This window comes from Barbus barbus, assembly GCF_936440315.1.
Source record: "Barbus barbus genome assembly, chromosome: 3".
Taxonomy (NCBI): Eukaryota; Metazoa; Chordata; class Actinopteri; order Cypriniformes; family Cyprinidae; genus Barbus; species Barbus barbus.
The window spans coordinates 37,782,091-37,796,736 of record NC_136731.1 but is presented as its reverse complement, the minus strand read 5'-3'; the positions used below and the strand labels follow the sequence as shown (position 1 = coordinate 37,796,736).

The window sequence follows — 14,646 nt, the reverse complement described above, 5'->3', positions numbered from 1 at the left end:
AAGCACGTAAATGTGTATGTTTAAAGCTTGTGTATATCTATGTATATGCTATTTTGCTAATAGCAAGAAATACCAGTATGTATTATCCATAAAGATGTCATTTATGAAAGACACATTCACCATCCAACAGAGACTTTTATTTAATCTTAAATCTCAGCAAATAAATGTCTTCATGACAAGTATATAATGTTGATAAATAAATAACAATCAAGTAATACTATAATGCAACAAAGCCCTCCACAACATGGGCTCTGGTTATGACACAGTGGAAAAGACGAAACTCACTGCATATTAACAAGAAACCATGAGAGAGAGAAAAAAAATCTAATTTATAAAAAGCATTTCAGTTCAATTACTGCATCACAGCAAGCAGTTTTTTTTCTGTATATATTTTCCTCAACATAGTGCATATGCAACAACATCAACTCTGATAACAATGACAGTAAGTATAATTGATCATGAATCCTAAGCTGAAGCAGTAAAATATACAATCGTTGCGAGCCGTAAGCGAGAGGACATTCTGCTCCTCTGAAACATGGTCATTCAACATCAAGCAGAAATAGATTCTTAAGAAACAGCAAATAACAATATGAAATGCTGGCATTGTCCTCATTATTACATAATAATGTGAGAAATACTATGGCAACCAGTGAAACATGAAGTGACGTCACATTATGGGATGTATTTTGGCACTGAATCCGCTTGTATACTCAATATTCAATCAAAATATTTACATTCAATATGTTCTTGTCATCATGTATATGTATGTGTGAATGTGTGGCCATGTGTCTGTATACAAACATGGGAACATGAGAGTATAGTTTTCATTTTTCACATTATTTACGTGTATTTATCTTTGTCAAAGTCTCTCTCTTTCTCTCTCTCCCCGTTCAATTTCTTGTTCTTTCTTTCCCTCCTTCACTTTACAGTCCTTAAGGCACCAAACCTTCTGTTATAAAACATGCCTGACTGTGGAAATCATACTCACCACATATACTTACAACTATTTTGTTGTTACTTTCAGTAATTCATTACTCTGATCTACATATACAGCCAATAACATACACACACACACACACACACACACACACACACACGTAAACACACGCTAACATACTACACAGGCACCTGCATAAACTCACAAGCAAACGCACTTGGTACGTACATGCATCAGTGAATCGACCGAGAGGGAGGAGAGAGAGACTGTGTACAGTGGGATTAATGTGTTGTAATTAATTGAATAAAACAAATTAATGTCTTGCAGAGAGAGAGAAAGAAATAACAGTATCCTTTCTTTTCTTCTCCTTTCAGTCACCCAAAATTTGGATTCATTTGAAGACTCCTGTCTCAGATGGACACCTCATACTCTCGTGTGTCCTACAATGAGAGAGGGAAACAAACTTCACTAGAAAATACAATAGAAAATCATCATCTAAAGTTAAGCAGTGTTGTCTATTTTTTTTTGAAAATTATAATTAATATAATATGATACAGATACATTGACATTAAATACAACAAAAAAAGATAGAAAACACCTTTTTATAATATATGATGATGCAGACGCATCTGCACAACCGTTTAGAAGTCTGGGGTCAGTATATGATTTTATTGCTTCAAAAAGGAAAACAGAAATTTATACTTTTAGCATTCAATTGATTAAAAGTGACAGTAAAGACATTTATGACTGAGCTTTCGATTCATTAAATAATCTCGAAAAAAGCAGGATTTTGACTAAAAAAAATTAAGCTGCCCAACTGATTCAAGACTGATAATAATAAATGTTTCTTGAGCAACAAATCAGCATATTAGAATATTTCTGAAGGTTCATGTGACACTGAAGACTGAAGTAATGATGCTTTGGAAAATATATTACAATGAAAAATAATTACTTAAAATTGTAATTTTTTTTTTGCAATATTTCTGATTTTACTTTATTTTTGATAAAATAACTGCAGCCGTTGTGAGCAGAAGAGACTTCTTTTAAAAACATTAAACCCAAACTTTTGAATGGTAGTGCATCTATATACATAAAATAAGACGGAATGCTGTGCAGGAAGATCTGCAAGATCGAAGATAGCAAACAGACTATGATACCCTAAAGAGAAAATCAATGCCTTTGATTTCTTGGTGTTCAGTTGCACATCCTCACAGTTTATAAGTACAAATTCCACTAGGTTGTAAGCATCTTACCCCTGCCTCATAGAGAGGGTTGTTAAAGTCAGACTCCACCGTAATGGGACTGTAGGAGTGGGTGTGAGAGAGAGACTTCCAGAACAACGGTTTCCACTGCCACCTACACACACTGAGAGAGACAGGAAGAGACAATGTGAGAGGTGTTAGTGCAGAAGAGATAAATAAGGAACAGCTGTGAAGAAGGTTCTGACAATATTCAGGGAACATAGCTGGATTTTAAGAAGAAATAGTGCTCGAAAGCCATTCTGCTTTAGTAATGTGATGTATTTCAGTGTCAAATGCAAGGAAGGTTTGATTTTATCCATAGGGTTAGGAAATGGTAGAATGTTATTTATCTATTTCATTTCATTTCAAATTTCCAGCCCAAGAGCCACCAACAATGACCTTTTGACCTACTTATCTCTCGTCTAAAAAATTGTATTGGCCTGCGAGACTCTACGTTAGAATGGTTCCGGTCCTTTTTAACGAACCGAAAGATTTCTGTCTTGTGGCGTTCCTCAGGGCTCCATTTTGGCACCGACTCTTTTTATGTTAACTTATATATATTACCTTTGGGGTTGATTTTCAAGAAATATGGCATCTCTTTTCACGTATATGCTGATGATATACAGTTGTATCTTTCGTTTAAACCAAATGGAGTAAATGCACTAGGAGATCTGTATGCATGTATCCAGGAACTAAAAATATGGCTTACAGAAAATTTTCTGATGTTAAATGAAGGCAAAACCAAAGTAATTCTGTTTGGACTAGTGATGCTTTTAATGCTATTAATTATAATCTTGGTCATTTGCATCGGTGGGTTACTCCCTGTGCAAAAAACTTAGGTTTTTGGTTTGATTCGGGCCTAAAGTTTGACAAACAGATAAATGGTATAGTTAAGTCGTGTTTCTTCAATCTACGCCATCTGGCTAAATTGAAATCGTTCTTATCAACAAAGAATTTAGAAAGTAATTCATGCATTTGTTATTACTCATTTGGACTATTGCAAATCTCTTTATTATGGGATAAATTGTTCATCTATGGAGCGGTTGCAACTGGTCCAAAATGCAGCAGCCAGGCTCCTGACTGGAACTCGTAAATATGAGCATATTTCTCCTATTTTGATCCCATTGTAGTGGTTGCCGATAAAATTGACAGTTGAATTTAAAATACTAATTTTGGTTTTTAAATCACTAAATAGTCTTGCACCAGTTTATCTCACTGAGTTGTTGCTTTGCACACAAACCAGTGAGATCACTGAGGTCGGAGCATCAAAAAATGCTCTCCGTTCCTAGGTCCAGACTGAAACATCGTGGTGATCGAGCTTTTGATGTTACCGGGCCAACTCTCTGGAACAATCTCCCTGTAGCTATCCGAACAGCACCTTCTTTATATACTTTTAAATCTATGCTTAAATCTTATTTATTTGAAAAATTTATGATGGGTTAAAAACATTTTTTATTGTGCTGTGGCTTTTGTATATTGTTTATATTTTGATTGCTGTTGTGTTTTCAATTTCCTGTTATTTTTGCTTGTTTTAAAATGTGCTTTATAAATAAAGGAAAGATAAGAAGATAAGAAAGATTTTGACTGAAATAATGTGCAATAGTAAATTATACAAAATAAGACCAGGAACATGCACATTATTAAGTACATATTTTATAATTTTGATTTCATGTAAACCTTAACACAAAACAAAAGCATGCCAAACTTACTTGGTATAGTACATGTAGATTCCACCAATCAGAAGGATGACCAGAATGATCGGCAGGATAATGGCCAATGCAATGTTCTCACTCAGCATTTGATGAGAGGCCTCTAATGCCTGAGAAACTGCAAAGAGTGGAAGTTAATAACATGGACATAATTATGTGACACAGTGGGCCAAATGATCAAACCAATATGAATAGTACTTAGCAATGATAACCAGCTTTACCCTCCAATTTATGATCATCCAGTAGCCCTTCATAGGCCACTGCAAATAAATAAAACATGACATTTTCAAACTCTTCAGATAGAAATGCCAACTCTATGTATTTGACTAGTTCACATCCACATACCTTTACAGAAGGGTGGTGGGCTGTTCCACTGAGAGGGGTGTCCTGGGACACAGTTGATGATGACTTCCCCAATGAGCTCATAGCCCTCATAGCAGAAGAAGCGCAGCGTCTCACCTGCCTGGTAACTGTGCTTGTACAGAGTCTGATAGCCGTTGTCAGGCACGCCAGGGTTTGGGCATGGATCATATTTTACTGTTTAGCAGAAAAATAGAGGGCAATATGGTTGATAGGTGGTATATAGGTTAGTACATTAGACAGAAATCTGAGAGCTGATAAAATGTAAAAACTGTAACTTGAATGCAATGTAAGTCGCTTTGGATAAAAGCGTCTGCTAAATGCATAAATGTAAATGTAAATGTAGAAATCTGGTACTTGGGATAAAATATTTAGCTGTATCTGTAGTGTTTTATCCCTAGCATTCACAAGTTTGGTGTCAGTAACAGTATGTTTAAGTTTTTGAAGTCTCTTTAGTTTACCAAGCCTGCCTTTTTTGATCTACAATAGGCATGGGACGATAACCGGTTTCAAGGTATACCGCGGTTTGGAAAAGTCACAGTTTCAAAACCACAAAAATTTTCTGTTATACCGTTTCTGCGGTATGAGCAGTTTTTTTTACATGTCGTCAAAGACGGAAAGTGCGAGATGGTCCTCACTGCAGAACACAAGATCCAGGGGGCGTGGTTGGATCTAGATCCAACTCCTCCCACCTTACATATACCTAAATCTACCCGTCTCCACCCCCTGGATGTGGATCCAACCCCACCCCCTGGATTTTTGTTCTGCAGTGAGGGGCTACTGGAAAGTGCAGGACTCCCTCAGTTGTGTGCAGCAAAGAGCGAGTCACATGACCCCTTCCCCTCCAGTTGGTGCGAGCAGTCAGTGAGAGTCACCTGTGATGATGGCCGAAGAAGCTGAATCCCTGGAACTTGTCTCCCGTTGAAAACGATGAAGTCTGCCCGCCGTATGGGAATTTTTAGGGTAACTTAGACTAATCACAACGATGTTCCGTACACATGACGTTTTAGCACCTATCGCTAAATAAATACTTCTAGGTTGTACTTAAACTATATATCTGTGTCATCTTCATTTCTCCCTCTTTCACCCCCAGTCAAGACAGAGACCCACCCATCCGGCGTTTGTTTCAGTGTTAAAATAAATACTATTTGGGTTGCTACCGGGGCAGATAGCATGGCTAATTAACTAGCTAATGTCAACTAGTTTCCACCCTCACGTTACTTCACAGAGCCAAGTATATATCGCTGCAGCCCGGAGGCCTCCAAGTGGGAGGGACTTACCTCCAAGTAGGAGGGAATTATGCCGCAAGTAGGTTGGGCAGCTCCAAGAGGGAGGGTAGGTTTAGGGTTGGGTTTGGTATAGGGCATATTTACAAAGCCCAACTCATTTGGAGCTGACCCGCCCATTTGGAGCTGGCTCCGACCTCCATTTATACTCCACAAAGCGGGGAATAGCAGACTAAAGTACTAGGCTACGTTTCTGCGATTTAGTACAATAATTAAATTGAACTGATATCACGTCTATACATTTAAGCCTCCTGCCGTTGTTTACATCTGTTCAAAATAACGACATTTAAAAACCAAACTTTGCCGCTGAGTGTTGTACAGAGAGAGACCGCGCACACGTGTGTGTGTGTGTTATGCTGCATTCACGTGCTATCGGAATATCGTAAATATGAGTTTCCTAGTCGGAAAATGGCCAAATAAGGCCTCTCTAAGTGAAGTGAAGTGAAGTTACATACGGCCAAGTGACCAATACTCGGAATTCGGGCTCTGCATCCAACGTGCACATACACAGCAGTGAACACACACACACAACAGTGAACACACACCCGGAGCAGTGGGCAGCCATTTATGCTGCGGCGCCCGGGGAGCAGTTGGGGATTCGGTGCCTTGCTCAAGGGTACCTCAGTCATGGTATTGAGGGTGGAGAGAGCGCTGGACATTCACTCCCCCCACCTACAATCCCTGCCGGCCCGAGACTCGAACATTTGGATTACGAGTCCGACTCTCTAACCATTAGGCCACGACTTCCCCTAAGGCTGCTCATGTCCAATTTCCGACTAGGAAACTGGTATTTACAATAATTCCGACAGCACGTGAATGCAGCATTAATCCGGGAAAGGTGAACATTCCTGCATCATAACTTGGACTGAAAGATGAATGTGTAGAAAGTGAGCGTGTCTCCAAAAACCTTGCTGAGCTGCAGGTTTATTGACTGCTTGCTTTATTTTTATTTATTTATTTACAGAAATTATGTTTTGATTATGGATTTGATTATTGAGCTGCAAGTTTAGACTCACTTTAAGTGACTTCATTTTTTTTCCATTTATAAGGATTTCTTTTTTTTGTTTCACAGAAAATAATTTATTTATTTCCTGATTATTGTTGAGCTGCAGGGTTAGGCTCACTTAAGTGACTGCACTTAATTTAATTAAGAAAAATTCAATTATTTATTTTAATTATTTAGCTTGACATGTTTACTTTTCCAAAATGTTCTATGTGTTTCTAAAAAAATAAAATATATAGTGTTCAGTGGGAAAAAAAGTTGTTTTTTACCCAGACATTTAAAAAGAACATATTTTAGAGCTGTAATCACAATACCGTGATACCGTGAAACCGTGATATTTTTATAGGTTATCATATCAAGGTTATCATACAATGAGAATCTCATACCGGCCCATGCCTAATCTACAATGTAGTTATTTTATGAAATATTACAATTTAAAATAGCTTGTTAATACATTTTACAGTTACAATTTATTTCTGTGATAAAAGCTGAATTTTCAGCATCATTACTCCAGTCTTCAGTGCCACATGATCCTTCAAAAATCATTCTCATATGATGATTTGCTGCTCAAAAACATTTCTTATTATTATTATCAGTGTTGAAAACAGTTGTGCTGCTTAATATTTTTGTGAATTTTTACAGCATTTATCTAAATCTACAATTTTTAGTTACTGACACTTTTGATCAGTTTAATGCATCCCTGCTTAATAAAAGTATTCATTTAAAAATCTTACTGACCCCAAACTTTTGAATTAGTAATTTCTATTCACTATTGAAGACCTCATTAAGTTTGTCAGTTGATTAAAATCATTAATAATTTTTTAATTTCAATTATTGTTGTTGTTTTTTATATTTTATTCAGTGTATTTAAAAATATGCATGAATGCATTCATTTTGACAGCCCTAATTATTTATATTAATCCATTAAAAAAAATCTGAATTAAATCCATACAGAATCAAGAGGGGAAAAATGTTTTTTTGTTTTTTTTTACATTTCTCCCACCAGACACAATTCCTTCATATACCTCATCATGTGTACAAAAATATCATGTACTCACAGACACACTTTGGGCTGCGGTCGCTCCATTTGGGCATGCCGGTGTCTCTGCCATGGCAGGAGATCTGGTTCGGGCCTTCCAGCTGATAACCCTGGTTACATGTGAAGCGCACCACTGTTCCCACTGCAAAACCAGACTCTGGATGTACTGAGCGTGCTCCATTGACCACTTCTCCTGGATCAGGGCACTGTTGGACTAGAGGGACATCAAAGCCAGGAGGAAAAAGAGAGTGCGTACAGTATTAATCAAATACTCAAACCGGTAAACGATGAGTCTACTAATCAAAGTGAACCATTAAATACATAAATGTGCTCCAAAGATAAACATAACTCGGCTCACTTTTCACACAGGTGGGCGGGTTGTTGCTCCAGGACAGATCCCACTGGCAGGTGATAATGTCAGAGCCAACAATGTCATAACCAGGCTGACACTGATAGGTTAACACACTGCCTCTCACCAGAGACGGGTGAGAGGAGCTGCTCCAGCCAAACTCAATTTGCGGAAGGGCAGGACATGTGTCATTTGGTTCCACCTCTGCAAGGAATGAAAGGAAGTGGCATCACTGTAAGCTACAGCACAAAAGATACAGAGAAAGGACAACCCCTTTGGCATGTACCTCTGTAGTGAATGAGGAAGCCTTGGCTCAGTATAAATGAGGAGTCATCAGGATCGCTCTGAAACTGAATGGTGACCTCTGAACCGCCAGATACAACCCTGAACCTTTCTCTTGAGCCCAGGTACTGTCCAATCACGCGTGACGTCAGATCATGGCCATCAAATATTGTGAGAATGTCGTTATGGCGGATGTTCAAACTGCAAACAAAAGATAGGAAAATAGATTTACAAAATGGAACTAAACCAAAAACAGAATTGAACAAACTGTTACAATCAAATAGATATACTTACATTTGTACATCCAGTTCGATGCGCTTGTCCTCGCTGACATGTATTTGCCACACACAGTCCTGTCCCTTCGAGTAGCTTTGTGGCCAGTCAGGTGACAACACAGTTCCCACCGGGTCCGTGAGCTCCCCTCCACACAAAGCTGAGAGGAGAAGAAAGAGAAGAATTATTAAAACAGCCTTTACATTATTAGGCCAGAGTGATTCTATGAGTAAGTTCCGTACCCTATTAGGTACAATTTAAAACTGTTGTGAGTGAAATTTACTTAAAGGGATAGTTCACCCAAAAATGAAAATTCTGTCAACATTTACTCACTCTCAAGTAGTTCCAAACCTGTATGAATTTCTTTGTTCTGCCAAACACAAAGGAAGATATTTTGAAGAAAGTTTGTAACCAGGCTGTTTTGGGGCACCATTAACTTCCACAGTAGGAAAAAAATACTATAGAAGTCAATGGTGCCCCAGAACTGCTCTGTTTCCCACATTCTTCAGAATATCTTCATTTGTGTTCGGCAGAACAAAGAAATTCATACAGGTTTGGAACTACTTGAGAGTGCGTAAATGATGACAGAATTTTAATTTTGGGGTGAACTATCCCTTTAATGATTTTTTAATCAACTTTGAACCACATAATGTTCTTTATAATTTGCATTAAATTAATGGAGTAAATTGACAGTTCTAATAAAGATCAGTAGATAGTTGTGCAGTTTGTGAATGAATGACATAACACAACCATTCAGACATTTGAAGTCGATAAGATTTTTCAATGTTTTGTCCTCCAAGACTGGCATTTTACTAATTCAGTTAAAACAGTAATATTGTGACATAACATTGCATTATAAACAATTGTTTTCTAATTTAATCAGGATTTCTGCAGGATTTTTAAGCTCAAATTTATTACTTTTTAAGACCTTTTTTAAGACCTGCACAAATCAAATGAATATCATATGAGCGGGGTAGGGCAATGTCTATAGTACCATATTAAACTGTAAAATTACTGTAAAAAACATAATTTAGAATTCAAATACAAATATTCACAAAAACAAAAAGTTTTATAAAATGATAAACTTTACATTTCAGAAATCACTCTAATGTGATGATTTGAGTCTGAACAAATATGTTTCATTACCACCAATGTTGAAAACAGTTGTGCTGTTTAATATTTTATGGAAACTGATACATTTTGCAGCATTCTTTGATGATGCACAGCATTTGAAATATTTATGTTACAATGTAAAAGTCTTTACTGTCACCTTTGATCAATTTAATGTGTCCTTGCTGAATAGTATTAATTTCTTTAATAAAAATATAAAAAATCTTACTGAAGGTAGTGTACAAATACTGTAAATATGTGATGTCATACCCCTGCAGGCAGGTTCACTCTCATTCCAGTGAGGGTCATTGGGGTCAATGCACTCCATAACTCCTGAGCCTTGCTCCATGACGAAACCAGGAGAGCAAGAGAAGGTTACTACAGTACCCAGTGGAAAGGTAATGTCGCTGCTGCTGAAATTCCCATGAGGCAGGTAAGGTTCGTAACAGTGTTCCCCATCAAAGGCTGAAAGAGGAAGAGGAAGGATGTTAAGATATCAAGTAAAAGTGAAAGTGTTCATATAACATATTAGTGTTTGTGTTATAAAATATAAAAATAATTATATATAGTTTAGAGTAACGAAATATATTTTGTTGAATGTGTGAAACATGTTGTCTTACCTTCATAGCGGAGAGCCAGCAGCAGTGGGATGGAGGAGGAATCAGCCGTGAGCTCCACATACAGAGACATTCCCTCGCTCACAAAGCCTCGTTCTGGAATGTCATCCAGATCCGAGTCGAAGAGGAGCGGCGCTGTAGAGCTATTGCCACTGCGCACAATCAGCCTAGGACAGGGATGAGGGAACAAAAAAGAACATTAAGAAAAGTGTGACATTAAAAGAAAGGAATGAGCCAGGAAGGATTGAGATCATGGTAGGTTGTACTGGAAGAAGAAGAAGATCTCATTTGGTGTTCGTTCATCAACAGAAAACTTCTGTATAGCTTGTACATTTTCTAAATATATATTGTATTGCAACTACATGAGTAGAGACAAAAATAAAAAATAAGTACAAAAATTAATAATCAGAACTAAGATAGCAATTAAGTAACTTAACACACAGGATCAATGAAAACATGAACTCTCACTTGTCATTGTCTTCATCAAGAGCCACCCTCTCAAAATGGAGGTGGAGCCTGTGGCCTTCCTTGGCTTCCAGCAGCCAATGGCAGCTCAGGTTGCTACCGCTGCTATGGTTACTTGCAGAGGGGAGGGTTGGGGACAGGATGCGTCCAACAGTAGCATTTTTAATCCACCCTCCACAAGATACAGCTTTAATATACAAAAACACATGTGAATGCTTATACAGATGGCAATAAACAGAAATGTCTTCCAGCAACTGTAGATACTGAAAAAGAACAAAATAACTGAACGAAACACGTAACCCACCCACACACTGGGGTTCTGGGGTGCTCCATTTGGGTCGGGTGGAATTCAAACAGGTTGCAATCTCATGACCTCGGACCTCAAATCCAGGATCACAATGGAAGTGAGCCTGACCTCCAGGATGAATATCAGTGACAGTCACTCCACCACTCTCGGGGGAGAGAGGAAACGAGCAGGACAGGAGGAATGCTGGGATGGGTTTTTAAAAGAACAAGAAAACACACAAATTACATTTCGCTTAAAGTACAGTTCAAATGTTTTGAGGTCAGTAAGTTATTAATTAGGAAATGAATACTTTTATTCAGCAAAGATGCATTAAATTTATCAAAATTGACAGTAAAGACACAAAAGAGTTCTAAACCAAATAAATACTGTTCTTTCAAATTTTCTATTCATCAAAGAATCCTGGGAAAAAAAAGTAAAAACAATATTAAAGGACAAATATTATGCCCCTTTTTACAAGATGTAATGCAAGTTTCAGGTGTCCCCAGAATATATCTGTGAAGTTTCAGCTCAAAATACCCCACAGATCATGTATTACATCATTTTGAAAATGCCTATTGTGAGTGGAAGCAGAAACACGTTTTTCGTGCATGTCTCTTTAAATGCAAATGAGCTGCTGCTCCCTGTCCCCTTCACAGCTCATAACTCAGATACTCTGCTAAAAAACATCTGTTTGTTTTTGATTATCATGTCTATTATGCTGAAATCATGCGTTTTAACGCCATATCAGTTTAAATTTCTGATATACGGTTTTGGTTTTGGTTTTCACACATCCGGAGCACGTGCACAGAAAGCGGCTGTCATGTCTTATTACGCTTAAACTGTCAAACACACAAAGTTCATGTTAAAACACACAATGTCTGTGAAGATAAACAGCTGATACCTTTAAGCAATACAACTGTTTTCAACATCGATAATAATAAGAAATGTGTATTGAGCAACAAATTCAGCAAATTAGACTGAGTTCAGAAGGATCATTTGACACTGAAGACTACTGAATATTCAGCTTTGCCAACACAGGAATACATTTTATTTAAATTATATTAAAATAGAACACAGTTATTGTAAATTGCAATAATATTTCACAACATTACTGCTTTGATGTATTTTTTATCAAATAAATGCAGCCATTTGGTGAGCATGAGAGATTTTTTTTTAAATTAAAAAAAAAAAATCGTACAACCCAATATGTTTTGACCAGTTGTCTCAATCATTGTTACAAGCAAAATACCTTGATAGTGAAAGCTGAAAACACCATGATTGGCTTGCTTCAGGCTTTTATAGTGGATCTGCACTTGGTTGGTTGAGCTTCGAATCACCTGACCTTCGCTCATTAGCGTCTCATTGGCCAAAAGCTCAGGCGCTGTCCCACTCAGCTCCAGAATGGTAAGTGACTCCTCCTTGGACAAGTTTAGTTTCTTCACCTTTAAAACAGACAGGTGTTACCATAACAGTAGTTAATGGAGGTAAAAATGTCAGATCTCATAAGAGTGACATCGCCCATGCAAATACCAACAAGCTATGTTAACAGCCAGTAACCATGGTGACATAGACAGAGGCTATCTGAGGTTATAATGGAAACCGTGGTAACGATGAAGCCATCACACCTGTATTTCAACACCATATCCAAGATAAACGGTGATGCTGTAGGTGCACTCCAGCGGGGAAAAGGGAGATGAGGAGGAGAGTGGATCAGGAGACTCGACTATTCCCTCCATTCCTGACAGACTGGCATTGCACTGAACTGGAAAGACAATGTAAAAGTGTTAAAGACAACTTAAATATTTCATTTAAATATTAAAATATAAATATTATATATATATAGAGAGAGAGAGAGAGAGAGAGAGAGAGAGAGAGAGAGAGAGAGGTCCAAACTGTGGGCCAATCCATTTTCCATCGCAAAATACATTCAAAGACTTCTTTCAATTTACATGAATTCTTTTATCACTCAGACATAAGCAAAATTATATGAACCTACTGGCCAATTAGCATGTTTTCAAAACTTGTCAACATAAAACTTTATACATTTCTGCAGTAATATCACTTTAAAATATATTCCAAATCTTACAGATTAAGTACTATCAAACAATTAGATATAGCTGAACACCTAGCAAGTGTTAGTCTTTCAGTTTCATTACCATCTATACAGTATGAAAGGAGACAACAGGAAAATGTTTGTACTGTAATGTAAACATGGCCATGTAACATATACTGCAGTGAATTCTAAAAAGAGACTCGTCATTCTTGTTTTGTAAAAACATTTACAAAAGAGAACACTGTATAATGTTACCGGTTATTAGTGTTTTTAGGTTATTGTTTTATTAGTGACACTTGTACAGTATGAAGAGTACAGTATGAAGAGTTTTGATAGTGTTGGTGCATTTTGGATGTGAAAGTTACTGCTATGCCAAGCTGGCCAAGCTGAAAGTTGGTTAGGATTGTGAAGAGTTTAGAAAAAGTGACCTTAGTATTAGGAAATGTGTCCTGGCTACCATAAAATGTTATTTCAAAATTATTTTACAGGTCAGAGACCCACTGAGGGACATCTGTGGCGTTTAGAGCTTCATGTTGGAAATGATTTAACGGTCTCCAACTGTTATGCCCTTTTGGTGGTTATGATACCTGGTGTATTCACTGTTGTTATTGTTGTTGTAGTGATTAGAGTGGTTGTGGTCTCTTCCTCAGCTGGTGGTGATGTCACGGCACTCCCAAAACCTGATTGGCCTACTTGAGGTGCAGCCGATGAGGTCACTGCGGTGGTGAGGATTCCTGGTGACATCACGGTGGAGGCGGGATCTGATTCTCTGATGGACGGGATGGCCTGGGTCGGGTTAGTAGTTGTACCTGTGAGTTAAATCCCAGATTTAGATCATGGTAAATAGTGGTGACATAGAACTGGTTTAGTATTAAAAGTATGCAGTTTGAAGTGTTCTCATTATAAAGGACTGACCTCTGCCACCAGGGGTGTGGCCCAGGTACTCCTTACTCAGAAGCGCAGCATGGATGATTTCTCCCAAGGGCCGGGGACTGGAGGTCACGGTGGGAAGAGCCTCAGGATCTGACGTCCCTAAAGATGCACCTAAAAAGACCACGGAACTGTCAAACTTAAGTTCTTTCAGCTAAATAGGTGTAAAGTGATCTACATATATTATGTGCATTCACCTCGCATCAATAGTTAAACATACAAAAGCACACTCACACAAGTATGTGCACGTTACCTGAAGCCAGGTGCAGCAGTGTGACAGACAGTGTCACAGCAAAAACTATGGACACCATTTTTAAATATGAGAGGACTGCCTGGGTGCAAAAAAAAGTAGTAGTAAGAGAGAAAGAAGGTTAAAAAGGGAAAGATTAAATTTAAGGGAGACAGTAAGACAAAGCTTATTATCTTAAAGAAACCATGAAATAAAAACGATTTTTGTGACAAAGGTATGCTCCTAAATATTGATATAGATCCATAATATACATTTTAAAACTTGTCTTTGACATACTGTGAACATGTATTTTACAAAAGATTTCAATCTCAAGTAAGGTCTGTGTTTTTGAACTTTCTATTCATAAAATAACACTTAAAAATGTCATCAAATCAGCATATTAGAGTGATTAAAGGATCATGTGACACTGAAGACTGGAGTAATGATGCTGAAAACTCAGCTTTGGCATCACAGGAA

At 37.6% G+C, this 14,646-nt stretch overlaps 1 protein-coding gene across 1 annotated transcript; it reads right to left on the bottom strand.

Moving 5' to 3' along the window:
* Positions 1-117: 117 nt before the first annotated feature.
* Positions 118-14,251, bottom strand: LOC306847413 (seizure protein 6 homolog; the record flags this gene model as incomplete). The annotated part of the gene is made up of 18 exons (XM_079381357.1): positions 118-1,377; positions 2,191-2,302; positions 3,888-4,005; positions 4,109-4,147; positions 4,233-4,424; positions 7,595-7,789; positions 7,934-8,128; positions 8,211-8,407; positions 8,501-8,639; positions 9,860-10,054; positions 10,210-10,373; positions 10,675-10,858; positions 10,976-11,161; positions 12,207-12,399; positions 12,583-12,719; positions 13,598-13,819; positions 13,926-14,054; positions 14,194-14,251. 18 exons carry the CDS (start codon positions 14,249-14,251, stop codon positions 1,348-1,350), a joined length of 2,685 nt encoding a protein of 894 aa, XP_079237483.1. The 3' UTR covers positions 118-1,347.
* Positions 14,252-14,646: the final 395 nt, after the last annotated feature.